The 26767-nt window shown below is 61.8% G+C and overlaps 2 protein-coding genes and 1 long non-coding RNA gene across 8 annotated transcripts; 2 read left to right on the forward strand and 1 right to left on the reverse strand.

Annotated features, from left to right (window-relative positions):
- The first annotated feature begins 4757 nt into the window (after positions 1 to 4757).
- Positions 4758 to 7882, forward strand: GPX3 (glutathione peroxidase 3). Its single transcript, XM_072873682.1, has 5 exons — positions 4758 to 5017; positions 6183 to 6336; positions 6583 to 6700; positions 6897 to 6996; positions 7095 to 7882. The coding sequence occupies exons 1-5, from the start codon at positions 4931 to 4933 to the stop codon at positions 7320 to 7322; spliced, it is 687 nt and encodes a 228-aa protein (XP_072729783.1). The 5' UTR covers positions 4758 to 4930; the 3' UTR covers positions 7323 to 7882.
- Positions 7883 to 8570: 688 nt separating this feature from the next.
- On the reverse strand, positions 8571 to 25002 carry TNIP1 (TNFAIP3 interacting protein 1). Of its 6 annotated transcripts, none has more exons than XM_072873677.1 (18): positions 24873 to 25002; positions 17128 to 17298; positions 15980 to 16102; positions 15594 to 15676; positions 15289 to 15363; positions 13016 to 13207; positions 12732 to 12826; positions 12571 to 12652; positions 12251 to 12343; positions 11938 to 12003; positions 11636 to 11767; positions 11425 to 11553; positions 10992 to 11114; positions 10547 to 10672; positions 10152 to 10223; positions 9806 to 9994; positions 9469 to 9559; positions 8571 to 9087 (listed from the first exon to the last, which is right to left on the reverse strand). In XM_072873677.1, the coding sequence occupies exons 2-18, from the start codon at positions 17267 to 17269 to the stop codon at positions 9023 to 9025; spliced, it is 1878 nt and encodes a 625-aa protein (XP_072729778.1). In that variant the 5' UTR covers positions 17270 to 17298; positions 24873 to 25002; the 3' UTR covers positions 8571 to 9022. The 6 variants fall into 6 exon arrangements, with proteins under 6 accessions (XP_072729778.1, XP_072729780.1, XP_072729782.1 ...); XM_072873679.1 differs by lacking the exon at positions 24873 to 25002 and adding an exon at positions 23219 to 23323 and having other exon boundaries at positions 12251 to 12340; XM_072873681.1 differs by lacking the exon at positions 24873 to 25002 and adding an exon at positions 23219 to 23323 and having other exon boundaries at positions 8571 to 9092; positions 12251 to 12340.
- LOC140657118 (uncharacterized) lies at positions 23467 to 25179 on the forward strand. The gene is made up of 3 exons (XR_012044224.1): positions 23467 to 24170; positions 24292 to 24418; positions 25093 to 25179. It is a non-coding gene; the product is annotated as an uncharacterized lncRNA (long non-coding RNA).
- Positions 25180 to 26767: the final 1588 nt, after the last annotated feature.

A 26767-nucleotide genomic window follows, 5' to 3' on the forward strand; every position in this document is an offset into this window, starting at 1 on the left:
GAATTGTTTAAACCCCATTTTCTCTGCTGGAAAGAGCAATCAGCCTTGCGGTGTTGGAAACCCTGCATCTCATCCCCATGCGGCTTGATCCACGACAGCCAGCATCGGGTTTGCTTTTGGTGTTGGGGCTGGAGGTGCAGGCAATTCCCAGGGAAGCAGGACCTTGGGTGAACACCTCCCTCCCTGGGGAGGGAGCCCAGCATGGGGACGCAGCCCCCAGGGAGCGGAAACGCCTGTGCTGGAGCCGCGGGCTGCGGTTGTGCCGGGGAGGGAGCAGACACGTATTCCTTGCCCAGCCCAGAAACAAATTTCTGTTTTGAGCTGTCATCTCTCTCTCTCCCCCCTTGAGTTGCAGAATTTGAGGCAAATAACCAGAGTTATTTTCCTGTTGTTCCCCCTCTCTCCCTCCCTTGCTGGCATGGCACGGTGGCGGCAGCTGGTTGAGATTACGGCTGTGCTGGGTGGGAGCAGCCCCGGCTCTGCCTCCCCCCTGCACTCCACCCCAGCGTCCCTTCCCTGAGGACACGGTCGGGTGTGGGGACGGCCAGCGGCATCTGGCACCAGATCTGAGCAGCTTTGCTATAAGAGGAATAGGGAAGAAGCCACAAGTATTGGAGTGGTTTGAGAAGGAAGTCCGGTTTAGAGCAAAACACCCGAGGAAAAGCATGCAACCCTCCGCCCCCGTCCCACAGCCATGCCCGGTGGCTGTTCCCACCTCCCCGTGCCCCTTGTCATGAGCAGCCGGGGGGTGCGAGAGGTTTCCTTTCATGGTAGGAGTTTTCTGGGAAGTTTCAAGCCCATGGCAAACATTTCCAGGAAAGGTATTGCAAAGTCTTGGAAAGACGGGTTTGCTCATGACAACAACAAATTGCATGGAGCAAAATGGCAGTGGGGGGAGAGCAGGGAGAAGCCAGGACATTTTTAAAGCATGAAAATAGGGGCAATGGATTTAGACTGATGTGCACTGTTGAGTTGGAAATTCCTCCTCCAGGACTGAGCAAGATAAGCAAATCCCCCCACGGCCCTGGCTTCGGTGCCTGAACAGTGCTGGAGCTTGGAGGCAGCGTTTGCGTGGCGTTTTGCCGAGGAAAAATGCCTTTTCCTGCCCGTTGGAGAGCGGGTCCTGCAGCGGTGACGCTGCAGCAGGCAGGCGTGATGTGGGTGCCGAGGTGATTCAGCATCCACCAGGATGCTTCCCCGCCAGCGCCAGCGGGTGCTGGAGCATGGTGGGAGCCGGCTGCTGGCCCACAGGGGCTGCTGCTGGGGGAGGCGGATGCTGGCAGCCCCGGCGAGGAGGTGATGCAGGATGCTGGCTCTCACCTCGCCTCTGGGCAGCGATGAGAGCTGTTCCGGGGGTGCAAGCACCCGGCTCGCCTGCCTTATCCCTACTGGACGGGGCATCACGGACCCTGTGGCTCATCAGGAAGGTTGTGGGGAGCTCCAGCAGCAACTGTGCAGCAGGAGCTGACCCCAAACATCTTGGGCACTGTGGGGGAAGCATCACCTGGAGCACTGCTGATACAGGATCCAAACACAAGCCCCATTGCCCCTAAGGGAGGCTTACGGGGTCTCAAAGCACCCTCTGTGCTCCAGGCTGCAGTGGGGTGTCCAGCAGCACATCGCAAACACCGCGTCTGGTGGGCTCGTCCTTCCCCAGCCTCAGCGAGGAGCAAATCCCCGCGGGGTCGGAGCACTCGGGGGGCTCCTCATGCTGGAGGGGAGAGCAGCAGCATTCAGTGGCCACCCGTCTCCCCTCCCTTGCTTGGCAGCAGCGGGTCACCGTGTGGCCCTGCCCCTTTGGGTGGGGGGCAATGGGCCAGGGGCATTTCTGCAGGGGGCAAATCTTTGCCTGGGAGAGGAAGGGATGGGGATGCCGGAGGGGGGAGCACCCGTAGCCATAGCCCGGGGGGTGCAGGGGCACTCGGGGAGGGGGGTCCCCACTCCAAAGGGCGCTGGGCACCATGCCCAGGGGGGAGGCTGTCGTCGAACCAGGGCAGCGCCTGGGGGAGCACACGGCCTGGGGCAGGGCGGCGAGGGCTGGGCGAGCTGTGGAGGCAGCAGTGCCGGGGGAGCTGGGGCCTCTCGCCCGGCAGAGCTTGTTTTGCTTTTACCTCCCATTGCCCACCTAGAACAAAAGTTCAGAGGCTGCCCTGGGACTGAGGCCATGCCAGGCTGCCAGAGGGAAAGCAGTGCCGCTGCCAGCTGGGGTGATGCTCCCTGCCACTCCCGAACCCCTTGCCACCGTCCCCAGCATGCTGCTGGCACTGGCCCCGTCACTCTGCATGGAAGAAGCTCCTCGCTCAGCTCCAGGGCAAGCCCAGCCAGCAGCAGTACGTGGTCCCCACCACTGGTTTCACATTCCCTGTGCTCACCATGGCTCTGCAGCCTGATGCGAGGTCTCTGCAGCCCCCAGCCCGTGGCTCAGGGACAGCCGCCGTGGCTGGTGGCAGCGTCAGCATGGCGGCCAGGGGGCTGGAAGCACCTGGCCTCCTGCCCCCGGACTCCTGCCAAACATCTGCAGGAGGCGGAGGCCGGCTCCAGCCCAGCTCTGGTGGAAAAACAACCGAGGAGGGAGGTTCGTGCGAGTGTCAGCCCGCCATTTGGGGTGGGGGACCCTGATCCGGCACAGTGGAGCAGCATGCTGCCCTCGGATGGTCTGGCTGGAGCCCCTGGCACCCTCAGCTCTCCCATGCTGCCTCCGGCACGGCACGGCACGGTGGGGACACTGGGCAACATGCCCAGGGTCCCACAGAAACTCAGCGGCAGAGAGAGGGTCCATTGGCTGTGGCTTATTAAATCCTCCCCTGTTCCCCACCTCCACCGAGGCTGATTTGGCACCAGGACCCAAGGACAGGGGACTTGGAGAATCGGGTCCCTTATTTTTATTTTGGTTTTAGGAAAACACAGTTCAGGAGTGGCTCAGCCTTTCCCTGTGCGTGGTGAGGATCAGGGACACTTGGAAGGGACACAACCACGCTGTGCCACCACTGCGCGTGCCACACCACTCCTCCTGGCTCCAAGTCCCTGTTAACCACGGGAAAGCCACCAAAGCCCCACGCAGGCAATTAGATGATATAATTAGAAGTGAGTGACTGTTCCTGTGGTGGGAGGAACTAGCAGGGCAGGGAGCGCAGCTCCAAGCAGCTCCCAGGCCCTGTCCCAGCTCTGTCCCGGGGGGTGGCTCAAGCCCTGGCCACGGTCAGCAGCATGAGCTGGCTGAGGAGCACGGCACCATGTCGGGGAGTGTGACACCACGCCGGGCACGCACCAGTCCCTGTTGGCTACAGGATGCAGCAAGGTGCAAGCAGCATGTCGGCCAGGAGCTGCAGCCCCATGGCCCCATGGCCCCAAATCTCCCCAGAGCCTGGGGAGTGGGTGGGGAGGGTTGAGCCCCTGGTTTTGGGTCCCACAGGCTCCCTGGTTTTGGCAAGGAGCCACCTTGCGCCGCCCACAGCCACATCCATGAGGGGTGACCAGAGCATCCCTGTGGCCAGCCTGGCCGTTGGCGAGTTGTGTTGGGCTCCGGGCAGTCCCCAGGCAGCAACTGAGAATCTCGGGGGTTTGCCTGGACCTGGGGGAGCACCCCACACTGCTCAGGGACCCATGTCAGGGCAGGGCTAAGCCACTTCTCCAGTAGCGGTGCAGGTTTAATGCTTTGGGAAACGCTGCTCACGACAGAGGGACCCGCAGCTCCCCTGCTCCATGGTTTCCCCGGCTGCATGCGGGACGTACCTGACCCCCAGTCCTCCCACACCAGCCAAGGCTGCACTCGGAGCCTTACAACTCCCAGGACATGGTGTTCCTGTCGGCGAAGGACACGGGGTGGGAGATTGCTTCCAGCCTCCCCCAAGCCCAGGACCCCGCTCCCCTTCCCTGGCGGTGTCTCCGGCAGCCAGCTCGGTGACAGTGCCCTGGCAGGGCTGGCCCTGCTTTCTAGCAAAGCCAGACCTCGTGCTGGCACCCATGGTTCCCCCGGGGCTCACCCGCTGCCACCCCATCCTGCCCTCTGTCCCAGGCCAGCACCCACCCCAAACCGCAGCCACCCCCCAGCTCCCCTCCAGCCAGTTAATTCTCCCCTCAAATAATTTTTTTGCGGGATTTCAGGGAATTTACACCTCACCACGGATGTTTCCCTTGGAGCCAGCCCAGGGTAAATGTTTGCATTACCCGGGTATGCAAACAGGGCCCTGGAAACTCCTGCCCCTGGGGACACCAAGGGCTAAGGGACAGCCGTGCCCTGCTGTGGCAACAGTGGGGTCACCATGGGGCTACGGCCCCCCAGCCCCGGCACAGCCACCCCCTGGGAGGAACCCTAACCCAAGGCAGCTTCTAGGGACACCCTAATTTTCTCGGCTGCGAAGGAGAGAAGCTTGATTAACCCTTCCCCACCCCTGAGCAGCACAGCCACGGCAGGGGAGGGGATGGAACCCCAGCCCGGCCTCCCCGGGGATGGCGCCGGGCGGTTTGGTCCCTGCTCCTCGGGTCCCAGCACCCCTCTCGGGGGTGGATGTCACCTCGGCCGGCTGCCCTGCGCAGGGGGGGGACATTGCCTGGCCCCTCTCCCACCCTGCGGGTTCTAATCCCCAGGTCCTTGGCTCACAACAACCCGTTGCATAAACCCTCGGCACACGCGGCTGCCCCGTGTGCGCTCGCCGGTGTCCCACGTCCCCGTCCCGCCGAGGTGCCAGCACGGCACCGCCACCCCGCGCCCCCCCCGCCGGCGCCGTGTCCGTCCCAGGGCCCACACGGTTAACGCAGCCCTCGGCCCGTCCTTCCTCCCGGCGATTGGCTCCCCCCGCTCAGCCCAGCAGCTATTTCTCGGCTGTCGGGCCCGGAGGTGGCAGAAGGCGACAGGGAGAGGTGTGTCCCCCCCCACCGCTCTCCCCCGGGGGTGTGAGGAGGGTGACCGCACCCCGCGCCCGCCCCGGCCATGGGGGGCTGGTCCCGCAGCGCCTGGATTTTGCCCCTTTTCTTGGCTGGGCTCGTCCAGCCGGGGCAGAGCCAGGAGAGGGAGAAGGTAAGAGGGGGGGACCCCCCACGGGGGGCTGCGGGGGACGCGGGGCGGGGATGTGGCACCCTGGGGACCCGCCTGTCCCCAAGGCTTGCTGTCCCCAAGGCAGGAGTGGGGCACGGTGACCCTCTCCCCTCCCCGTCCCGATGCCTGGATCATGGGGGGGGGGGGGGGCGGGACACGACTTCTCTGAGCCAGTTCTTGCAAAGGGGGAATCGCTGTCCTGGGGTTGGGGACAGAGGGGGACAGAGCCTTGTTGTCCCCCCAGTGACCCCCATAGGGGCAGAGCACAGGGCTTTTGTTCCATGCACAGTGTCCAGGGGGGTGCACCCATGTTTGAAGGGTGCGGGGGCCGCTGTGTCCCCACGCCCCGTCGGGCAGAGAGCAGGCGTGACCGTCACCCCTGGCCCCCCGCCAGCCTCCCCACCCCGGGCAGGCAAAGCAGAGCCCTGCCGCCAGGACGCGGCCGGCCCCATGGAGACTGAGCTCCCCGGGCAGAGCCCCTGTGACTTTATCTCCAGCCAGCTCCCGAAATAGCTCTCGGGGACACTTGGGTGAGCCTGGGTCCCCTCTTGGGGACAGCAGATGGACACCCCTGGGTTAACCCCTGCAGTACCGCAGGCAGAGGCTGCTCCACCCCGGCACTTCCCTGCAGGGGTCTGATCCAGCCCCGATCCCTGCTTTACCTGGGCCTGGCTTGGCCACGGCTCAGCAGCCGGTGCCGCTCCAGGGTGCTCTGGCTGCCCCTTCCCTAGAGGGGTGCGTGCAGGGGTGGTGGGGTCCTGCCCGCCTGCAGCCCTGGGGAGGCTGGGGCTGGTCTCCCCACGCCAGCTCAGCCTGTTTTCCAGCGCCTCGCCTTCCTGCCTGACCCTGGCCGGGTAAACATCCCTCCAGCTGCAGCCAGCCTGGCTGGCTGGGCATGCACATGTGTGCACACGTGTGTGCATGTGCTTGCACACGCCAGCCTGTCCCACCACCCTGACCTTGGCGTGCCGGAGCCTGGCTGCCGCCAGCGGCGTTTGGGGCAGGAGACACAACGCTGGCAGCTGCCATCTCAGCCAGCGCCAGGGCTGAACCCGCTGCTCCGGTGGGCGTGGGCGGCCACGGGACAGGTGAGTGGAGTGGCCGGCGGCCCCCAGCCCGGTCCCACTGGATGCTCCTCACCCCACAGGTGAAATGCTACGGCTCGGTGCAGGGCACCATCTACGACTATGGGGCCCTGACCATCGATGGGGACGAGTACGTCCCCTTTAGGAAGTACGCGGGGAAGATGGTGCTCTTCGTCAACGTGGCCACGTACTGAGGCCTCACCCTGCAGTACCTCGGTAAGGGTCCCGCAGGGCACGGGCACTCCGGGGGACAGGGCAGGCAGCCGAGGAGCAGGCAGCGTCACCCAGGCGTGCAGCCCTTGGCAGGTCCCCATGGTCCGTCCTGCCCCGGGGAGCTGGGGGAAGGGGTAACGCCTGCTCCCCAGGACCTGGCACAGCCAGGGATGCTCCGAGGGGGTTGGTGCAGGGGTGGGGGTAAGCCTGGTCCCCTGCTAACCCATCCCTGGCTCTGCTTGCATGCAGAACTGAATGCACTACAAAATGAGCTGGGGCCCTATGGGCTCGTCGTCCTGGGCTTCCCCTCCAACCAATTCGGGAAGCAGGAACCTGGCCAGAACTCGGAGATCCTCCCTGCGCTGAAGTGAGTACTGCGGCCGGGGCTGCGGGGCACCTGCCCCCACCAGCTGGGCTGGGGTCCCCAGCCAGGCAGGGGGTGCATAGGCTGCAGCTCCTGTTGGCTGTGACCCCCAAAAGCACAGGGCTTGGGGTTCCCCCACTACCCCTGTGCAGCACCAAGAGCTGCCTGTTGCATGACACTGCCCACCCTCCCCTTGCAGGTATGTCCGCCCAGGGGGTGGCTTCGTCCCCAATTTCCAGCTCTTCCAGAAAGGGGATGTGAATGGGGCCAAGGAGCAGAAGGTCTACACCTTCCTGAAGGTGGGTGCTGTGGTGATGGGGGCTGTGGGGGGGCAAGCGCCCAGCTTGGTTCATTGGGGGGGGGTCGCAAGGTAGTGACGTGCTGGCCCCTGTTGCAGAACGCCTGTCCCCCGGTGGCAGAAGAGTTCGGGAACCCCAAGAACCTCTTCTGGGAGCCCCTGCGGAACCACGACATCAAGTGGAACTTCGAGAAGTTCCTGGTGGGCCCCGACGGTGTGCCTGTGATGCGCTGGTACCACCGCGCCAACATCGCCGTCGTGAAGAACGACATCATCACCTACATGAGGCAGCAGCAGCAGCAGCAGCAGCAACAGCAGAGCCAGTAGAGCGGGGGGGATGCCAGCATAGAGGGTAGCTTCCCCCCCGCGCTGGCACCCCCTTTGCTGTTGCAAGGCTGCTCCCTGTCCGTCCGCTCCCAGCACGCTCCCCAGCAGCAGGAGCCAAATGCCGAGCCAGCACACTGCCCCCTCCCTTGCTCCCGTCTCTGCCACCCCCCCCCCCGGCTGGGATACCCGGTGGCAGAGACCTCAGCGACAGGAGGGGGACATTTCCCAATAACCCCATGTCCCACCTCCAGCCCCAGCGGTGACATCTGCTCCTGGTCCCCAGCCTGCCCCCCTGCTCTGCCATCACGCCTTGCGGGACAGCGGGGGGGATGCAGGGGCCAGCTGCCCCCGGAGCAGAAGACCACGTCTCCATGAAGGCTTAGCCCGAAAGCCCCCAGCACGGGGCGGGCCTGGCCTGATCCTGCCAGGCACGGAGCAGCTCTTCAGTGCATTCAAGCTGCCCGTGGTCCTGGCCCAGAGACGTGCTCCTCTCCCAGCCGGGGACGGCCAGCCCCTCACCTCCTGCCATAGAAATGCCAAATAAAGGCTCTGCAAACACATGTCCCTGCTTCTTGGCCAGGAATAGGGGGAAAGAGTCGGGGGCACAGCAGCCAGCCTTGCGGTACCAGCAGGGAGGGATGGCTGCCAGCTGGAGAAACTCCATTTTTTTTTCAGGTCAACTGCAAACATGGATTTATCATCACAGCCCAGCATTGGGGGAGAGGATGGGGAGATTGGTGCAGAGCACAGGGGGGCAAAAAGGCGCTGGGAGCAGGGACCAGCCTCCCCCCCCAAGGAACACGCCAGGGCAGCCACGACTCCTGCTGTCATGCACATGACAGCCACGCTTACAGAAATAGGGTTGTGTCATGTCCCCCCTGCCCTGACTTGTTTTCCTAGAGCAAGATTTGCTCTGTGCAATTTGAGAGACTAGCCCCAAGGCCATTGCTGCAGGGAAAGGCAGCGAGGGGAGCGGAGGAGCAGGGGGGTCCCTCCCCAGCAAAAGTGGGGGGCAGGAGAGGGGAGGGCAAGGGCCTGGGCCCAGTGCCCAGAGGGAGGTGGGGGACATGCACTTGGGGCAATAGATCTTGGGGTGCCCATGCAGGGGTTGGGTTCCCCCCGCACTCACTCTGGCCCCACGGCTACACTCAAGCACATGGGGACCGGCAGCCCTGGTATCCCTCCCGGTCCTGCGCAGAGGCTCCCCTAGGGAAAGCAGTTTTCAGGATAAAACCATAGAGACTCAGCTACACTTCAGTCCTTAAATAAATACAAAGACACCAACCACCCTCAGCCCGGGCTGTGGCTGCGACAGGCACCTGCCTGCAAGCATGGGATCTCCCACCGCTGGGAGAGGCCCCACTGTCACCTCCAGGGGCTGAACTGAAGCCCCTGGACTGGGGCAGCTCCTGGCACGCTCCTGGGAAACACCGGCTCCTCTTCCCTGAGGACCTGGCTCGGGTCTACAGCGATGCCAGGCCTGACGCCTCGTGGGGAAGGGGATGGCCGCAGGGGACTGACCCTGCGTTGGCTGCCACCGTGATGGCACCTCTGGTCCCTCCTTCACACTTTCCTTGCGGGGATGCACTGCCGAGCTGCTCCAGGCCATGGGTGCGGCCATGTCCACTGCATGTCTGCGCACGGGGATAGGCAGCTGGAGGAAGCTCCTAGATATATACACACAGGCACACACACACACCCTACTCCTCTTCCGCTGGTATCGCAGCGCAGCCGGTCCTTGGTGTTAGGGCAATCCGGGACCTGCCTGTTCTGAGACACAAGAAAGGGGCAGCATGGGGTGAGTGCGGCTCTTTGTGCCCAGACGAGCCCTACGGGAGGGATGCCAGCCATGGGATGGTCGTTATCCCCGAGGACTGACTGCTATAACCCTGTAGGCTGCTGGGGCTCAGGCTCACGCCTGTCTTCAGATGCTGCAGGGATTGGGGGGGGGGGGGGGGGGGGGATGCAGCAGGGACCAACCCCATGGCAGAATCCTCCCCTCGGCTGATCAGAGGTGGGGGCTGAAGGGAAATGGCCACTGCCTGGCAAGCTGTTCCCCCATCCCTCCCCCCAGTGTTCAGCCAACCACCCAGGGTTTCAGGGTGAAGGACAGGGGTGCTCCCCTCGCCGAGGGTCCCAGCCTTACCCAAATCCTTAGGAACTGGTTTCACCCCAGCCACTGCCTGAGCATTGTCGCTGCGAGCCATGGCGCAGGGCGGGCGCCAGGGGTACTCGGGCTGCAGGGGGAGATGGAACAGAAACAGCAAATATCAGAGAGGTGAATCACAAGGCTGCACTCCATATTCTATTGCCAGGGTGTGAGGAGGAGGAGGATGGGGGCTGAGTGTTCACATGCCAACAGGACATGTGCTCAGCTCCCTGCTTGGTGACCCTGGAAGAGCCGTTTGCTTGGCAGCAAGCCCCAGACCCGCTCGCATGGGACCCTCTGCCCCCACCTCATGCCAGCATGGGTAGATACTCACCGGGGGAAAATGGTGGAAGTTCTGTCCCGGCATGTGCTCACCCGGCATCGCTGGTGGGTATCGGAGCTGCTGCCACTCGTCATAGCCATGGTACATGGGGTGAGCCACAGGGGAACTGTACTGGCACTGGTACATGGGGCAGGCAGAGCCCAGCGGCCCCGGCTCAGGGTGCAGCCTCTCTCCGGAAGCCTGCGGAGAGCCAGGGGAGATGCTGGGAAGAGCCTCAAGGCCAGCTCGCCACCACCACCCCTTGCCCAGCTCAGAGCTGCCCCTCCAACAGGGGACGAGGGCCTGGCTCACAGCCCCCAGGCCCTTCACCCGGGAAGGGTTTTTCGCCCATCCCCACCTGTTTGTGCTGTTTCAGCAGCTTCTTCACCTTCTCCTTCTCCCGCTGGCAGTCGTCCTTGGAGGCTCGCAGCTGGGAGCAAGAGGGGGTTAGTGCGGAGCCCACCCTGCTACCCCCTGTGTCCATAGGGCAGGGGATGCTGCCATGCCCTGTGGGAATGTCTGCACCCCCTGTCAGACCCCCAGGAGAGGGGCAAGAAGAAGAGACAAGTGAATGGCGATGCTCTGGCAGGGACAAGTGGCAGCAAAACCACCGCTCCAGCCCTTCTGTCCCTGCTCAGCCTCTGCTCTGTGATGGGTACAGGGGCTGTGACGCTGGGGATGAGCACACCTCTGACACCTCCGGGGGGACGTGGGGCTCCCACGGTGCTGCTGGTGGCACCCAGCGCTGCTCACCTGGTTGTTGGAGAGGATCAGCTGCTTCTGCAGCTTCTCCAGCTGCTGCTTCAGCTCTTCCTTCTCCTCGTTCATTCTCTCCCTGTCGCTCCGCTCCCGCTGGAAGTCCTCCTCGAAAATTTTCACCTGGCAGGAGGGAGGGGTGTGGGTGCACCTGGCTGAGGGTGGACAGTTCCCCCAAGCACCCCCTGCCACTGCATTGCCATCCCTGACCACACCAGCTATGCTAAGCCCCAGGCATGTGGGTTGGCACAGTGGCCCACGGCTGTGGTCCCTTCAGCTGAAGGCCTGAAGGATCTGAGTTCGATATTCCCCTCCCCACTACCATGGCACAGATGCCCGCTAGGACTGCTGGGCTGCTCCTGGCCACACCAGGCTCTTTGCTAGCGAGGTCCAGGGCACGTAGCTCCCTCCCTGCCTCCAGCAGCTCTGTATCCTGCCCTACCTGCTGCTTGAGGAGCTCGTTCTGGGTCAGCAGCTCCTGCTGTGGCACCTTCCCCGCCGGCTCCATGGTGGTGCCAAAGATGGGTGGTGGGGAGGCCTGGACATTCAGGGCCTCCTCTAGTGCCTGGAGAGGAAGAGGAGTAGAGGGAGGGGGGTCAGAGCAAGGTGCCGTGCCCATGACATCTCCAGAGGGCCATGGGCACATGCTCAGCATGGGAAGTGGGTATAACTGGGCAAGAGCAAGAGGGACTACAGATCCCCCCATCCCCCTTTCCTGGAAGCCTAAGTAGATGTGGTGGGCATCATCTGACACAAGCTCCCGCCTGGGCAAGCAGCTGGGCAGGAGGAGGTGGATCAGGGTCAGTTTTGGATTTGAGGGAGAAGAGGATGGAGAACATAAGAGACATTTTGAAGGGAGCGGTTTTGGCCCCCACCTTGTTCAGCCTCTGGATCTCCTTCTCCTGGTACTCCCGCTGCCTGGTGACCGGAGCCAGCTGCTCCTGCAGATACCGCATCCTCTGCTGCAGGTCCCTCACCTCCATGGCCAGCCTCTCCTTCTCTGCCTGCAGGACCCAGGGGATGGAGATCAGCCAGGGCAGGGCAATGGGGCCACCAGCTCCCTGCTGCCCTTCCCAAGGGACTCACCTCCTCTGTTTCAATCCGGGACTTGGCTAGGAGCAGCTTGCGGTCGAAATCCCGTTGCTTTTGCTCCCGCTCTGACTCCAGCTCGGTCAGTGCCCTGCGGGCCTCGGCCAGCTCCTGGTGCAAGTCTGTGACCTGTCAGGAGGGAGCAGGGACGTTGGCCTGCCCAGATGGACCCACACCGGGGGGAGAAGGAGGCACAGGCAGCCCCAAAACCTTCCCCCGCAGCTGGTCTCCAAGTCTCCCAGCCGGCACCCAGCAGAGGTGTGCCCCCCAAGCACCCAGCTCTGAGCACCCAGCCTTACCTTCTGCTCATACTTCTGCTTTGTGGCTCGGAAGTGCTGATCCCATTGCTTATTCACCTCCAGCAGCTGTGGGGAGAGAAGGACAGCTGGATGGGAGCCCACCCCCTGCCCTGAGCCAGCCACAGTGGTCCCCAGCAGCCTCCTGTTGTGAAAGCACCTTGGAGCCCAGCTAGACAGAAATCCCAGCTCCAACAGTGCTTCCCCGTGGCTCCACAGCCCTGCCCCAGTCTCCCCATGCCGTCCCAGCCACGTGTCCCCGCCGCCCACTCCCACCCTGCTCCTGGCAGTGCCTCCATCCCAGCCCCATCCTCACCTCCCTGCGCTGGTGCTCCAGGATCTTCACCTTCTTCTCCTTGGCCTCCAGCTCTCCTCTGCCCAGTGCCTTCTCCACCGCAGCTCCGCTCTGCTGGACACACATGGGGGGACCCTCAGGGCTTTTGCAGAGGCTGTGCCTGAGGCCGGCTAAACACGAGCCAGGTCCCCCTACCACAGCCTCCTCCATCCCCTCAAGACCCTGAGAGGTCCTGCTGGTCATACTGGGGACCCGATTAAAATGAGGTCACATTTGCTGATGTGTCAGCAGGCTCCCCGCCTCCTTCCCAGCCCTCTCCGAGGGCAATGCTGCTCCCTCACCTGCTGCTGCTCAGCAGCTTCCCTCTTCCCACTGTCCTGGCTGCTCAGTGTCACCATCCTCCGGAGCTCCTGGTTCTCACACCTGCGGGCAGGGAGGGCTAGGTCAGCCAGAAGAAGCACCCAGGGCAGTTCCCATCCCCCTCCTCACCACCCACCCTCACCTGAGCTTCTCCAGCGCCTGGTTTCTCTGCTCCAGGTCCCGCTCCAGCTTGGTTCGCAGCTCCTTGTTCTCACTGTGCAGCGTCTCACACAGTGTCTGGGGGGCAAACACCGGCAGCATGTGGACCACTGGCCAGCCCCAGGAGCCTGCCTGGCCACCCACCTCCCACCAAGCCCTGGCATGCAGGTGGGTGTTCGCCTTGGGGTGGACAGGGAGGGGCTGGGGGGGGGGGGGGGAAGAAAGAGGTAAAAACCCCCACAAAGAGGCCAGTCAGCCCTCGCTCACCTGCAGGAATGATGTTCTCTGCTCGTTCTTGTGCACCTTGGAGGCCAGCCGCTTGAGCTCGGAGGCCATGTAGCCCATGCGCACGAAGACCTGGTCCTTGCTTGCCTCCTTGGCACAGCCGCTCAGCGTGCTCTCCAGCTGCTGCAGCTGGGGCAGCAGGTTGGCATCCTCGTTCGGCAGCTGCTCTAAGTCCTGGGGACAGGGAGGGGATGAAGTGTGATCAGATCGGTTCAAGGAGCATTGCCAAGTTCCCTCTCAGGGCAGGTCAGCCTCGTCTCCCATCCAGGGCTGTGGCAGGGAGCTGGGCCAGCACCGAGACACTCTGCAACAGCCCTCAGTACACTGAAAGATTGTGTCAGCTTTGTAAAAGTTTGATTCCCAGCTGCTGGACATGGGACACCAAGTCCCTGGGTGGGGTGGGACATTATGGCAGCAGCTCTCCCAGCCCAGGGACTCCCTGTGCCCCTTGGCAGTCTGAGCAGACCACACTCCCAGCTTGCTGATAGCAACAGAGCATCTCTGCGCCTGGTCCCTTCTGCCCGTGAGCTCTCCCCGTCGGCACCAAGACTAGAAATTCCAGCTCCTGAGACTGTCCTTTCCATGTATGCCCTGGTCTGTGCCAGGAGCTGAGGTTTGCCATGGGAGGGGTGGTCTTACCCCAGTCCTCATCTTCTCCTTCCTGCTGTTCTCCCTCTGCCTGTGGCTCCCCTGCCGCCGCAGCCTCCCAGGCACTGGGAACTCGGACTCTGGCAGGCGGCAGCCAAGAGGGTGACGCACAGGATTTAAACGGTGGCTGGGAGAGCCCGGGTCAGGGCGCACCCACCAGTGTCAAGGCGCACCCCAACGCACGTATGAGGGGTGTCCCCAACAGGCTCATCCTCCCCTGGTGTGGCTGGTTAACTCCTCCATTGCCTAGGAGACACTGCCAGCACAACAGAGCCCGGCCCAGCGCACGCAGCACTGCCAGAGAGGAGGTGGGGAAGCACTGGAACACCTTTGTCCGCTCCGCTCCCAGCCCCGCTGACTCAGCCTGCCACCCGTGGGAATGCCCCAGGCAGCACCACATGGGGCCAGGAGCCCAGTGTGTCCCCAGCGCCCCAGCCCTGGGGTTTACAGCCCCGAAACTACTATGGGAAGGTGTGTGCAGGGCACAGCACAGCCAGCTCCTCCCACCAGCGGCAGCCAGCAAGGGCAGGCAGTGAGGACCCGAGCCCAGCTGAGCGCCTGGGAGAGCCCAGGTGCGAGCACGGGACCAGCACTCGGCTCAGGCGCCAGCAACCGATCACCCAGCAGATGCCACCCCATTCTCCATCACCCCATGGCTGCACCGCAGGAGGGTCCAGTGAGACTCAACCCCTCTCTGGCCAATGCAAACAGCGATGTGCAACAAAAGCATGTCCCCTTACTGGCACCATGCGGTGCAAGCTGATGTTCGTCCCCATCCCTCCTTCCCTCCCTTCCAGCATACACAAAAAGCCAGAGCAGGACAGGACAGGGCAGTGCCAGCCAGGGGGACATTCAGGTGGCAGCAAACAGAGCACAGAGGTGTTTCAGCTGGGGCAGACCTTGTCAGCAATGACAGGGCTTGGAGACCCGGTCCTCCCACCCAGTGCGGGCATCAAGAGGAGAGCATCGGAGCACTGCTGACAGCTCCTCAGGTCGTCACAGCCCTTCCTGTCCCTGTCACACGGTATCTGGAGATAGCAGTGTCCCCATCTGGCTGGGGCTGCTTTGTTGGCCCCATGCCCAGGCAGCCCAGTCAGGCTACTTGTATTTGGGAGCCCTTGCCCTTGGAGGGCAGCCTGTATATTGTCCCCTCTCCCCACCTTGGCCAGGTGAGAGGAGCAGTACATGCTGGGGCACACGTGCCATCACTCCTGAGCCCTCTGGCCCCAGCGAGACATGGGGAAGACCGGCCATGGGGCTGTGTGGTTCCCCCCTGCCTGCAGACCGGTCAGGTCCCCTCATCTTCATCGGTGGTGGAGGCTGGGCACTGCAGCACGAGCGCTGTCCTGGGGGCCGTACGTGGGGCTGGCTCTGCTCCCCTGGGAACACCCAGGTGCAGTTTGTCCCTCTGCTGCGGTTTGCCCAAGGGCTGCCTTGACACGGGTCCCCCAGCCCTGCCTGTGCCTGCCAGCAGCTACGCCACCGGGGTACACTGCTGCCTGTCTGCACCCCCTCCCACGCCCCCAGTACCACCACCACCACTGCACCAACCGGCTCGACACTCCACCTGCCACCCACCAAACCCCGCAGGCACCAGGGCCACTCACCGCTCTCGCTCTCCCGCTCTCCTGGGGAAACCCCTGGGCTTCGACAGCGACAATCTCGAACTCCGAGGAGGATCCCTGCAAGGGGAGGGAGCCAGGTCAGGTCCCCCCCAGGGAATGGCAACCCAGGATGGCCACTGTGCAGAGGCAGGGACCACCAGGACGGGAGCACAGCAGGGAAGCTGACCCCTCCTTTAAGATGTATCCCCCTTTCTAGAGGAAAAAGGCTGCTTCCTTTTGCTTTAACTAGATGGAGAGTCTCTCCCTCCGGCCACTCCAGCACCAGCTCTCACATTCACCAGACTCACACTTGGAGGAGATTTCCGTGCTTCCACGTCTGGCTGGGCGCTGCCTGGGGCGGCCTTTGTGGAGCTGGGATCAGGGCCGATGGCTGCAGAGAGGGAAGAGGATGTAGCCATGAGTCTTTTGGAGAGCAGGGCCTCTCCCCGTCTGGTGCAGAGATGCAGAGAGCAGACACCCTGCGAGGTCGGGCACCGCTGGATGGTTTCTACCCCAGCTATGGGGATGCGACAGAAACCTCCCTCCAGGAGAAGGGAGGACAGCAGTGGTTTGATACACTCCAGAGATGACAGGGCTGCAAGAAACCTTCATGAAAGTCTCCTTCGCACCCTCTCCTGAGCTCAGGATCCTGAGCCATCAGGTTATCGTACCCAGCGAGCCTCGCATCTCCTACCTCCAGTTTCCACCAGGTCTTCCAAGGAAGATGATGCCATCAGCATTTTGTTGTCCTTCACGAGGTCCTCTGCCTTCTGCCGCAGCTTGGACGCCTCCACCTGGGACTCCTCCAGCAGCTCTCCTGTTGAGGGCAACAGAAGGATGCTCACCCTCCTTCCCTGAGTGCCTGCCCTGCGGCAGCCCCATCCATGAACACCAAGCCCCCTGCTTGGGTGGAGAACTGCCCAGCACGGTCCTTCTTCATCCAGAAAGAACTTTTCTTGGCCAAATCCAATGGCAAAGCTATATCAGTAGTTCACTTGCTGCAGAGTCCCCCATGCTGACACACAGAGGACTGGTTACAGGAGGCAGCAGGGCAGCACTGCATCTCTCAGAGGTCTCCTCTGCTTCCCAGAAGAGACAAATTTAAGCCTAGGTGGTGGACCTAGGAGTCCAGCCTGCCCGCTTTGGGGTCTGGCACCGTGCAATGCACGGCAATGCACTCCTCTCCACACCCCAGGTGGCTGCCCCCATGTCAGCGAGTCCCGGTCCCAGGTAGGGGCACGGCAACGCGATGGGAATCACGAGGCAGGTGGAAATTCAGCTGCAGAAGCAGGACTCGAAAGCGGAAGCTGGGTCACGAGACCAAAAACAAAACCGGGGGTGGGTGGGGGAAGGCAGCCAAGGAAGAGAAAGGGGGTGGCGTGACTCGGCTGGGGCATTTCAACGCCAGCATGTCCCTGCCGCTGCAGGAAGCATCAAAAGGGTCTTTGAGCAGCACCCAGGAAAAGCCCCTGACCCGACAGAGGTTGTGGGAAATGGGGGCTTTCACCAAAGGCAGAACAGATCCCAGCATCTGCGACCTGCCACTGCAGGACTCCGAGAAGCTGACCTTGCTCCCTCACTTGCCTTTTTTTCAGCCATTTATCCCACCATAAAGCACTCCAGAAGTTCAGCAAAAGCCTTGCTCCCTCTGCACCGCCGCGTGAAAAAGCCCAGGCATTCTGCTCAACCCCCAGGATGGGGAGAGCTTTGCTACTGCCCCAGTGCCAAGAGCCCCAGCTTCTTATAGCACCCTTCCTAAACAGCAAGAAACCCCCAGGCTTGGCGGGCACAGGCTGAGCTGCCCCAAAGGTGAGCCTCATCCCCCAGCCACACAGCAGTTACCGATAGACTTGATCCCCTGCATCTTCTCCTTCAGCCGGGTGTTCTCCTCCACCAGCCGCTCAAAGGCCGTGGATCCATTCTCCTCCGTCCCCCCACCGGGGTCGTAGATGCGGTAGGGTCCTCTCCCTTCCATGTCCGCCATTCAGTCACCTACCTCCCAGCCAGGCATCCCTGCAAGGCAACAGAGCACAGCGTCAACCTTCCCCTGGCCCCAGACAGCGCCGTGGTCCCTTGGTCCCAACCGTGCAGGGGTCTGAGGTGCCACGCCGACGGAGGCAGGGCTGCCCCACTGCTCGCTGGCCAGAGGAGAAGTGTCCCAGGTGAAGGCACTTCCCTCTCCAGCCCTGCTTGGGGTGAACGTGCCAGGGTGACTCACGGCCATGAGAAGTGTCATGCGAGGAGGCATCACCAGCACCCCCACCCGAGGCTGGCTCTCACCCCTGTGGGGCACGGGAGTCCCCGAGGAAGCCGCAGCCACCTGCCCCTGCATCTCCATGGGGATGGAGACGCAGTCCAGGAGCATCCATCCACACCAGTGTGGACCAAGGCACCATCACCAGCGATATTTCTGGGGGGCAGAAAGGGTTGCGGGGGGCTGTTTGGGGAGGGGCAGTGTCTGCAGCTGCAAAAGCCTTAACCCACAGCTGGTGGGCTGTTTGGGCAGCACCAGGGAGGGTAGACGAGCCGCAGCAGCCAGGCAGGTACCCGGTCTGCCCTCCGGCTCAGCCAGAGAAACCAGTTGCCAACGGCATGGCTTCCCAAATCGGGACACAGGGAACGGCCAGGCATGTGCCGGGCCGGGAGCAAAGTACGAGGAGAGGAAACACCCGCACGCAGCGTGCTATTTGCTTTTCTAATTCCTTACATTCGTGGGTGACTCAAGGCCTCCCTCTTGCTGAGGTCTGGCCTGGAGACAGTCGGGCAGCATCCCAGCCCCAGGTCTCACCCATCTCCTGGGGGTGATAAAGCAGCTGCTGTGAATTACGGCCCAACTTATCATCAAAAACACTGCCCCTCGCCCCGGATGCCAGCTCGCTATAAAGTGGGGCAGCGTGGCAGCTGAGACGGCCCTGGGGGCGATGCCAGCCAGAGCTGGGGTGCTGCCTGCAGTGCCAGCTGTGGGGGGCACCACGGGAGCACCTGTGGGCACCCCAAGTGCTCCTCCACCCAGCCAGGGCAGCTGGGAGCTTGTGAGCAGGAGGGGGCCAAGGGGGGACCATTTAGAAAGAGGAAGGGGGGACGCCTGTACCTGAAACCATCTCAACCTCAGACTAACGCTCACGCCACGAGCGATCCGGGCTGATCACCAGTTTAGATGACCTGCATGCAAGGGAGCGGCAGGGACTTTCCAGATGACAACTGCCACCTGGCAGCATCCACAACTGGAGCGGCAATTAACGCCTGCCTCGGCGGCAGGTAATTACGCACGGCCTCAGCAGCAGTCCATTTTTGGGAGATGCATCTGTCGGCAGGTCTCACCTTCCTCCTGCTCTGCGGGTGCTGCCAAACCCCCAATCGCCCACGGCCCCACACAGGGAGCCGGCAGCCCCGTCCCAAGCAGCTGGAGGTGGTGACCGCCGGGAGCTGCCCAGCTGCAGGGCAGGCCAAGCAGCAGCTATTTCTGGAGCCCATAGCAGCTGACAGGAAGCTGCAGAAGAACCGGGGCAGTTTCCATGCCGTGGGTCCCAGCACCAGGCAGCATCGCCACAGCTGGTACGAAATCCCCCCTGACCCCCTGCCGCGGGACGAGGAAAACTCCCTGAGCAGACCTGCTGGTGGGCAGGATGGAGCCCAGCGTGGCGGGGCAGCATGCACATGGCCCGGGGACACAGTGGCACCTCCACCACAGGGAAATGCCATCACCTGTGGCCATGCTAGCCGCCTGGCCAGCCCGGCGGAGGATGGGGACAATGTCACAGGCAGGCTGGGGACCTGAGGCTCTCTCACCAGCGTCTGGTCACCATGTGCTGCTCCAGATGCAAACCTGGGGCTCTGGGAGGAGCTGGTTAGCAGAGCAATCTTACAGCGAGCATCTCACGGGGTGTCTGTGTCCTCTGCCAGGACAAACCCAGATGTGAGTCGGGGAAGGTGGGGACAAGTTGCCCTCTCACATGGCATCCTTGCCCTGTGTGGCTTTGCAGCAGCCTGAAACACCAGCCCCCGTTTTCTTGCACTCCAGACCCCAAAGTGGTCGGTTTTCCACCTCGCCCTGTGGCACATGTGCGGGAGGTCCCCTACCCCTGCGCATCCCTGCCCGTAAGGCAATGCGGCACCAAACACCCAAACCCAAGCTGCATTGACCACCTTGCCGACCGGCGGAGCTCACCCACAGCAACCTCATATTCTTCCAGATGGATGGAGCCACCGAAAGCCTCTGCTGTTCCCAATTCTCATGGTTTTATCAAGGATTTTTCTACCCAAGGTCTGCAGCCCACCAGGCAGACGGCAGCAGAGGGGTCGCTGGAGCTGTTTTGAAACAGCAGCTGGGGAGAAGAATTGAACAATCCCCAGCTGACAGAAGCACAGACCAGCCACAAATTCACCAGCAAACAAGACCCAGTAAAAGGGGAGGGCTTCTGCAGCATCTGAGTCCATCACCAGGGTCAGGGCAGGTTTGCCCAGCGGGGAGGAACAGCCCCATTTCTACAAGGAGCCGCTGGGACTGAGCCATCACCCTGGGGACAGGACCCTGGACCAGGTCACTGTTCCCAGTCCTGGTTTGCTTTTTTTCTTTAAGAGTTCTGAAAGGTGATATTTGCAGTGGAAAATCTCATGTTTCAATAAAAACACCAGGGGAGGAGAGAGAGGACTATAGACAAGCACCTAACGATAGTTAGAAATGCAAACAAGACTACCACAAACTCCAGAAGAAACCACTGAATCATAAAAAAACGCTTCTTTTTTGCCAATCAACAGTTTCTAAGCTAATCTGATGGTATTTCACAGTCCCGGGGGTTGAGGGCCAGCCATGGACCATGGCTGCCTGGGTATAGCTCACCAGCTCCGTGCCCAGCCGCCGGCAGAGGCTGCCAGACACCGCGGTCGCCTGTGGGCGTTGCTGGTTGCAAGCGGGGCACTGAGACCTTTAGGTAGTAAATTTTTATGACAACTCAGCAAAAGGAGAGAATGAGAGAGCGAGAGGGCAGGGGAGACTCCCAGGAGAAGATGAAAGCAGGGTATTTAAATAGCTGTGCTGCGGCTTGGGAGCGAGCTGACTCTGTGTAGCTGTGGCCAGACTGTTCCCCGCTGTCACCCAGGAAGATGTGCATCACCAGCACCGCAGCCATCGCTGCACCGGCCACGCAGAAGCGGTAGAAGGAAATTATTCCTGCTTTAAAATTACTTAACAGCTGAAGACACTAAGGCAGAGGATGCAAATCCTGTGCAGCGAGCGGGCTGGCACCACTGGAGGCTTGTTTTCGGCAGCAAGCCCCAGGGTGGAGACCAGCCTGCCGAAGCCATGGGCTTGGCAGCCCATCAATTCCCATCCCATGATCCATGGTGGGGGCTCGGCCCAGCCTTTAGGAAAATGGGGTTTTCCTTATGCTGGCATGCAACATTCCCAGAAAGTCTCCTCCCCTCCAGGATTGCACGAGGCGAAAGCAAATCCCTGCAGGCTGCCAGCATTGTTTTCCTGGGACTGGGGCTGCCGGTCCCCGGCATCCTTCCTCCTCAGAGGAAAAGCAAAAGCCACTCAAGATAGACACTATGGAGGAATTTTTTTTGTTTAATCATTTTACTGGAATTCAGCAAAATGCCACAGCCCCCATCCCGGTCTCTTTTCCTCTCCAGAGCTCCAGCAAGCTCCCCAGCCCCAGGGACAACCATTCCTGGGCTGGTCTCATTTGCGGGGAAGCAAAAGCAGAGCTGGCTTTAGGAGGAATCAATAACAAGGAGAGTTTCTGGGCACTGCAGTCCAGAAAACTGGACTGCCTGGGCTGGGAGTTATAAAAGAAGAAGAAAGTAGGCATTGCAAGGCTCAGATCTCAAAGGCAAAGGTCTGAACCTCCACTTCAAGCATTTGTCTTCCCAGCCTGGCCAGCTGAAGAGAGAGGGTAGGAAAGGCAAGAGCCCCATACAAAAAGCAGCGGATGTTATAGATGTGCTCCAGCCAGAAATCTCACCCTCGCCTGAGAAATCTACCTCCTGCAGAAGCTTCACAAAACAACCTGCTTCCGGTGAGATTGCTCACAAGGAAAATAAAGCATTTCCCCACTCAGAGCCAGGTTTACAAACACGGGGAACCACACGCAGCTGCACAGCTCCTCGCCACGGTCCAAGCTCTGGCGCAGGCAGGACAGATAGGCAGCCAGACTTGGCGGTGGTGCTCCCCTGGGCAGCACGGTGGTGTTTTATGTGAGACCCTGTCTTCTGCTGCAAGGACATCTCGCTTCACGCTGCCTGCTCTGTTTCTTCCCCCTGCAGAGCTCAGTAGCATCATGGCTGCTTGTCACAGCCCTCAAAAGCAGAGCAAGGCACAGCCACCCCTTTCCTTGCAGCTCCAGCACAACCCGGGCTACTCCTGTCCAGCCTGGTGTGCTTCAGCCAGGCAACAACCAAGCAGCAGTTGCAACCAAGTGGCACTGCAAAGCTACACCGGCAGAGCTACCTCTGTCACCCAAAGCGTAAGAATTGTTGCTTTAAAAAGAAATCTGCAATGCCACAAGAGTTCAGCTTCCTCCACCCACGAGTGTTTTGTACCAGCTGCTGGCAAGCAACGACCCACGGCCCTGTGCCAAAGAGGTCTGTTTGGCACAGGTCAGGCTGAAAGGGCATCATGGGACTTCTTGCAGAGCCGGGAACGATGCCAAAGGCTGCAAAAAGCCTCTCCTCTTTGCTTATTGTTTCCTTCGCCCCGCCACAGAGACAGCTCTCAAGGACGAGACCGGCTGGAGCCTTCCTGCCTCCAGAACTCGCCCCAGAAGTCAAAGTCCGGCCTCCCAGCTCCAGCGCTTCAGCTGCCTTTGCCAGTGCTCTCAATGAAATCTGCACTCCAACAGAGCTTGTGGCAGCGGAACAGCTCTTGCTCACCCAAGCAGATGGAAATAACGAGCTAACGGGGAAGGTTGCATTTGCCCCCCAACACAAGGAGCAACCTGTGCCCAGGGGCACTGAGGAATGGGACAGCCAGATCTCCAAGAGGCCGCGGGTCCTCACCAAGTCCCATCCAGAGCTATTTTCACCCAAAAGCAGGGCTGACAGGCAGCATCTTTCTTTCCTCTGCCCTCAGCAGGGGCCTTAGCCTGGAATTGAGGGAGGGGAGATGGGCAGGCAGGCTGTGCCCCCCCTCCCCTCAGGGGGAGCGCAGGCTGCCACCCCCACGCCGGCCATTCCCGCCTGTGGGCCCGCAGCCGCTGTGGATGGACTCTTCCATCGACTCCTCCTTGGAGCCGCGGCCGCCCACAGCCCCCGGGCTGGGATCCACGCACCGAGCCTGCCCGAGGGGGGACGGCAAGCCCAGCGGTAGCCAGAAGACAGATGCGTGGGCCTGGGGAAACGCCGGGGTTGTGTAAGGCAGAGCAAGGGGAGGAGCGAGCCCGGGGTTCAGCCCGGGGTACGGCAGCGGTGCGGGGCTGCCCGTAGGTGCGGGGCTGTCCAAGGGACCAGCACCCTGGGCCCGCCCGGGCCGGTGGGCGGGGGGGACCCCCCACACCGGCACCTCTCCGAGCCGTTCTCCTCTCCTCCTCCGGGCATTGCCACCGCCGGTGAATCCCGGCTCCCCCGCAACCACCCTGCCCTTTCGGGAGCGGCGAGGGGAGCCGGCAGCCCCTGCCCTGCCCCGAGAGAGGGGAGACTGAGGCACAGCACGACTATCGCGACAAGCCCGCAGCACCCGGGCCGGCCCCGGAGCACCTCCCCGGGGGACGGCGCGGCCCCGGCCCCCTCCAGGGTTTCACCTCGGCCGCCCGTGGAAATCGACAGCCCGGGAACCGGCCAGATACGGCCAACGCGCAGCCCCGAGCCCCACCGGCCCCTCCCCACCGCCGGGACCCCTCGCTGGGGCGGCATGACCCAGTTACCCAGGCGCCATCCCCGGTGCCCGGTAAGACCCCGGTGCCCCAGGCAGGGCCCCGTACCGCTCCGAGCTCACCTGCCAGCGTGCCCCCGAGGAGGGGCAGGTGCCGCTGCCGCTGCCAGTACCGGTACCGGTACCGCCCCGCTCCGCCACCAGCACAGGAGGAAGCGGGGGGAGGGGGGGGGGGGGGTGGGGGCCGACGGTTCCGCCCCCGGGAAATTCCCAGCCTGACGGACAGGCGCCGCAGCCAATCGGCGCGGCGCGGAGGCTATAAAGAGGAGGGCGGGGAAGCCGTGCGTGGCTTGTCATGGTGGAGCGGCGGCTCTCGGTGCTGCGGTCCCTGCCGGGGTCCCTGGGGCTGCGCGGGGTCCCGCGGACCTGCCCGGCATAGTGGGGCCCTGAGAAGTGGAAGGAGCCGGCCTGCCTCCGCCTTAGGGGGGTTTGGGCTCGTTGGGGAGCGGCAGGCCTGAGCCCAGCAGCGGCTCCCCCCGCTTATCGAGAGACAAAATGGCGGGGCCGAGGGGAGGGCAGGGCCCAACCGCGGCGCCTTCCTGCCGGGGGGGCGGAGGAACCCCCTTGCGCCCCCGGTGCCGCTTGTGGGGTGCGGCCGGTTTGGGGTGTGGAGGGATAGCTGAGAGGAGACGGTGCTGAGGAGACCCCGGGTCCTCGGCCGCTGTGGCAGGTGGGCTGCGGTGGTCCCAGGCTCTCCCCTGAGGCTTGTGTGCTCCCATGGGCCCGCTGAGGCTGACCAGAGCTTTCCTCCTCGGCAGCTGAGGCAGGGAGAATTCCCCACTGAGCTTGTGTTTCTGAGTTATGTTACACAAGGAAATTACACCCCCCAGCTGGAGCGTTTATTATCAGTGGTCCTTTTCCTCTGTGCTGCTGCTTTGATTATTGTGCATTAGTGAACAACAGAAAGCATCCAGAGGAGCAGGAACCACAGGGAACGCCTTCTGGTTTCACATAGCTCCTTGCGACTTGCTCCGTAGCTACCTGATTTTCTTGTGTTGGTTTTGCCACAAGGAAGGTGTGTTTTTTATATATATATACAACACATACACAACAAACCAGAAGCAAAGAAAACCTGCTGTAAGCAGCGATGCTGCTTGCTCTCTGCCTGTACTCCTGACATTTCTTCCTCTCTGTAGGTGACTGCTGCTGGGCTCACGGAGGTGTCCTTCACTGGTGATCGTGCTGTTTCCAGCTGTACCAGTCCTGGCTTCCTACTCAGTTCAGACAGTTCCACTGCTTCTTGGCAATTTGATGGTTTTTTGGGTTGTAAAAATTAAAAAAACCAAACTCCTTTCCCTGACTGCCCTTTCCTCCAACCAGGACGTTGTGCTGGCTGCCTGGCTGGGTTATGAGACAGCTCAGCGGGTGCTGGGACCGTGATATGCTCTTTGGCTGTGGTCATGTCCGAGGTCTCAGCTGGGGATGAGACGGGAGGACCCCATGCACAGGCAACATCTTCCCTTTTGTTCCCCAAAGGGCTTGTTCCCCAGAGGCCCAGAGCTATTCTGTAAACCCTTGGAAAACCTGGCTTCAAAGCTAAATGCAGTCCCACAGAAACAGAAAGCATCTTGTTTATAAGATAATGTCTCAGCCTGCAAAAAATAGCCAAACCCTGCTCTATTTCTGTGAGGAGAGGAGGGGGGTGGCATGGTTTGACTGCCTTCGCCTTGCTCCGTCTTGGGCACGCTCGCACCGAGAAAAACATCGCTCTACTCACCTGGCCAGGTCACGGAGGGGCTTGGGGGTGGGGTGGGAGCCCTTTGGGCCAGGCGCTCTCCGGCTGCAATCCCCAAATGCAGGAAGGCTGGCCCAGCTGAGCTTAATTTTAGGCATGGAGAAGGGGAATTCCCCATGATGGAGGTCCCAGACAGCCTCTGCGTGGTTTTGATAGGGAGCCAGGCACTGCTTAAAGGGCTCTCCTGTGTCGTTCCTTCTAGGGGCTGCTGAGCAGCGTCAGGTATTAGTCAGCAAAAGGAGGAAGGGGGCGGCTGTCGCGGAGGCTGTGATTCACTTCTGGACAACGGGAGAGCCTGGTTACATCATTACGTCTCCTCACCTGCTTTCTGAGCAACTTCACCAGGTTTGCAAACATGTCGTGCTTCTCCCCAGGGAAACTGCTGCATCTTGCGAGAGGCATTGTCATTGTCCCACGCGTGTTTCCATCCCATTCTCGTCCATCTCTGGAGTCAGAACAGGATGTGTGTTCCCAGGGGAGCGGGGAAGAGCTGGCTCTGCTGGTGGAGCTGGACAGGTGATGGTGTGCCAGGGTTGCAGGTAGTCCCTGGAAATCATCCACCAAGACAACTGATGGTCAGAACCAAGGCTGGTGCTGGAATAAACACCAAGGATTTAAGTGTTTCTATTTTACAGAGGCTGATTCCAGCTCCCCAGCTCCTCGCCAGCAGGCACAAAGTTGTACCTGGCAGGGCGTTTGGTCTACACTTGCCAGGCGTGAACTGCGAGGCCTGAAAAGCGCCTTGCTTTAGTCCGGCTGGTTTGGGTGGTGGGAGCATGAGTGCTTGGCAGGAGGGGTGAGGAGCCACGGGGGCTGGAGCCTGCCTGCAGCCTAGGTACCCATGGAGGTGGTAGGTCGATGGCATGCTCTCACCCAATGCCTCTCCACCTCTCTAGCCAGCTGCTCTTTGTGTTTCTACCTGTGGTTGCCAGCTTGGGCTGGCCCAAATGCCAGGATGAATTTCACTATGAAAACCAAAGGCTCTTGGTCCCATTGGTCCTTCCTCATTCCTTCGGTCCTGCTGGCTCCCAGGAGAGAAAACTCACCTAACAGCAGCTGTGATTCATGAGCATGCCTGCATAGCTGTGAAGATGTGCTCATAGCTGACAGTTTTACATACTAGGGGTTTTTTTGGCACGGCGGGTTGGGTTCAGCACCTTCAGCGGAGGCTCGTTCACATGAAGGCACCCCGATTGCTTCTGTGTTTGTGGCTGTGCTGCGGGAAATGGGGTGAGAAGGAGCACAGGCCACAGGTGGGGGTGATGGAGCTCTCCTGTCCTCTGCTCCTGCTTGTTTCGGTTCGGGACCAGCTTCCTCCATGTTGACCCCACTCAGGGGTGAGCAGAGTGGGCCTTTTGCGTGTCTGGTGGTGTGAATCCCAAGTGGAAATGGCCCAGCAGCCCAAGGTGCCCAGTAAATCCACCTGCCCTCAATGCTGCTGGGCGAAGGGAGTGCATTTCAACCCTAACGGGGCAATGGGGCCTGCCAGGGCCTGGCTGTCACGGGTGGCTGTGCTGGGGAGCTGGCCCTGGAGCAAGGCGGGAGAGAGGGGCAGCTGCAGAGCAGGCGACGGGTGCAGCCGATTTGGCACAGCACCCCGGGGCTGCTTGTCGTGGGCTTAGCTGTGCAGGGGGCTACGGGGTGCTGCTGATGGCTGCCTCTTGGCATCAGCAGTGGGTTTCACTGGGGGCTGCTGCTTGTGCTGCACTGATCGGATGCGTCGCGGTGGTCCGGCAAGGGAAGGGAAGCAGAAGGCCAACAGTGACGCTGTGAAAGCGGGGAGGAAGCTCTGGCCACAGGAGGGGATTTCCAGAACATTGCGATCTGCTGCCTATGCAAATCAGGAACTCAAATTAACCTGGCAGGATGGGAGGGCT

This window comes from Ciconia boyciana, chromosome 9 (genome assembly GCF_034638445.1).
Source record: "Ciconia boyciana chromosome 9, ASM3463844v1, whole genome shotgun sequence".
Classification (NCBI taxonomy): Eukaryota; Metazoa; Chordata; class Aves; order Ciconiiformes; family Ciconiidae; genus Ciconia; species Ciconia boyciana.

Bases quoted from the DNA above. Each gene is read 5' to 3' on its own strand.
- TNIP1 (XM_072873677.1), bottom strand. From the start codon at position 17,269: ATGGCGGACATGGAAGGGAGAGGACCCTACCGCATCTACGACCCCGGT. The intron at 15,677-15,979 runs GTAGGAGATGCG...CCCTCTCTGCAG, and splicing joins AGACCTGGTGGAAACTGGAG to CCATCGGCCCTGATCCCAGC. The intron at 10,224-10,546 runs GTGAGCAGCGCT...TCTTGCTCCCAG, and splicing joins TGATCCTCTCCAACAACCAG to CTGCGAGCCTCCAAGGACGA.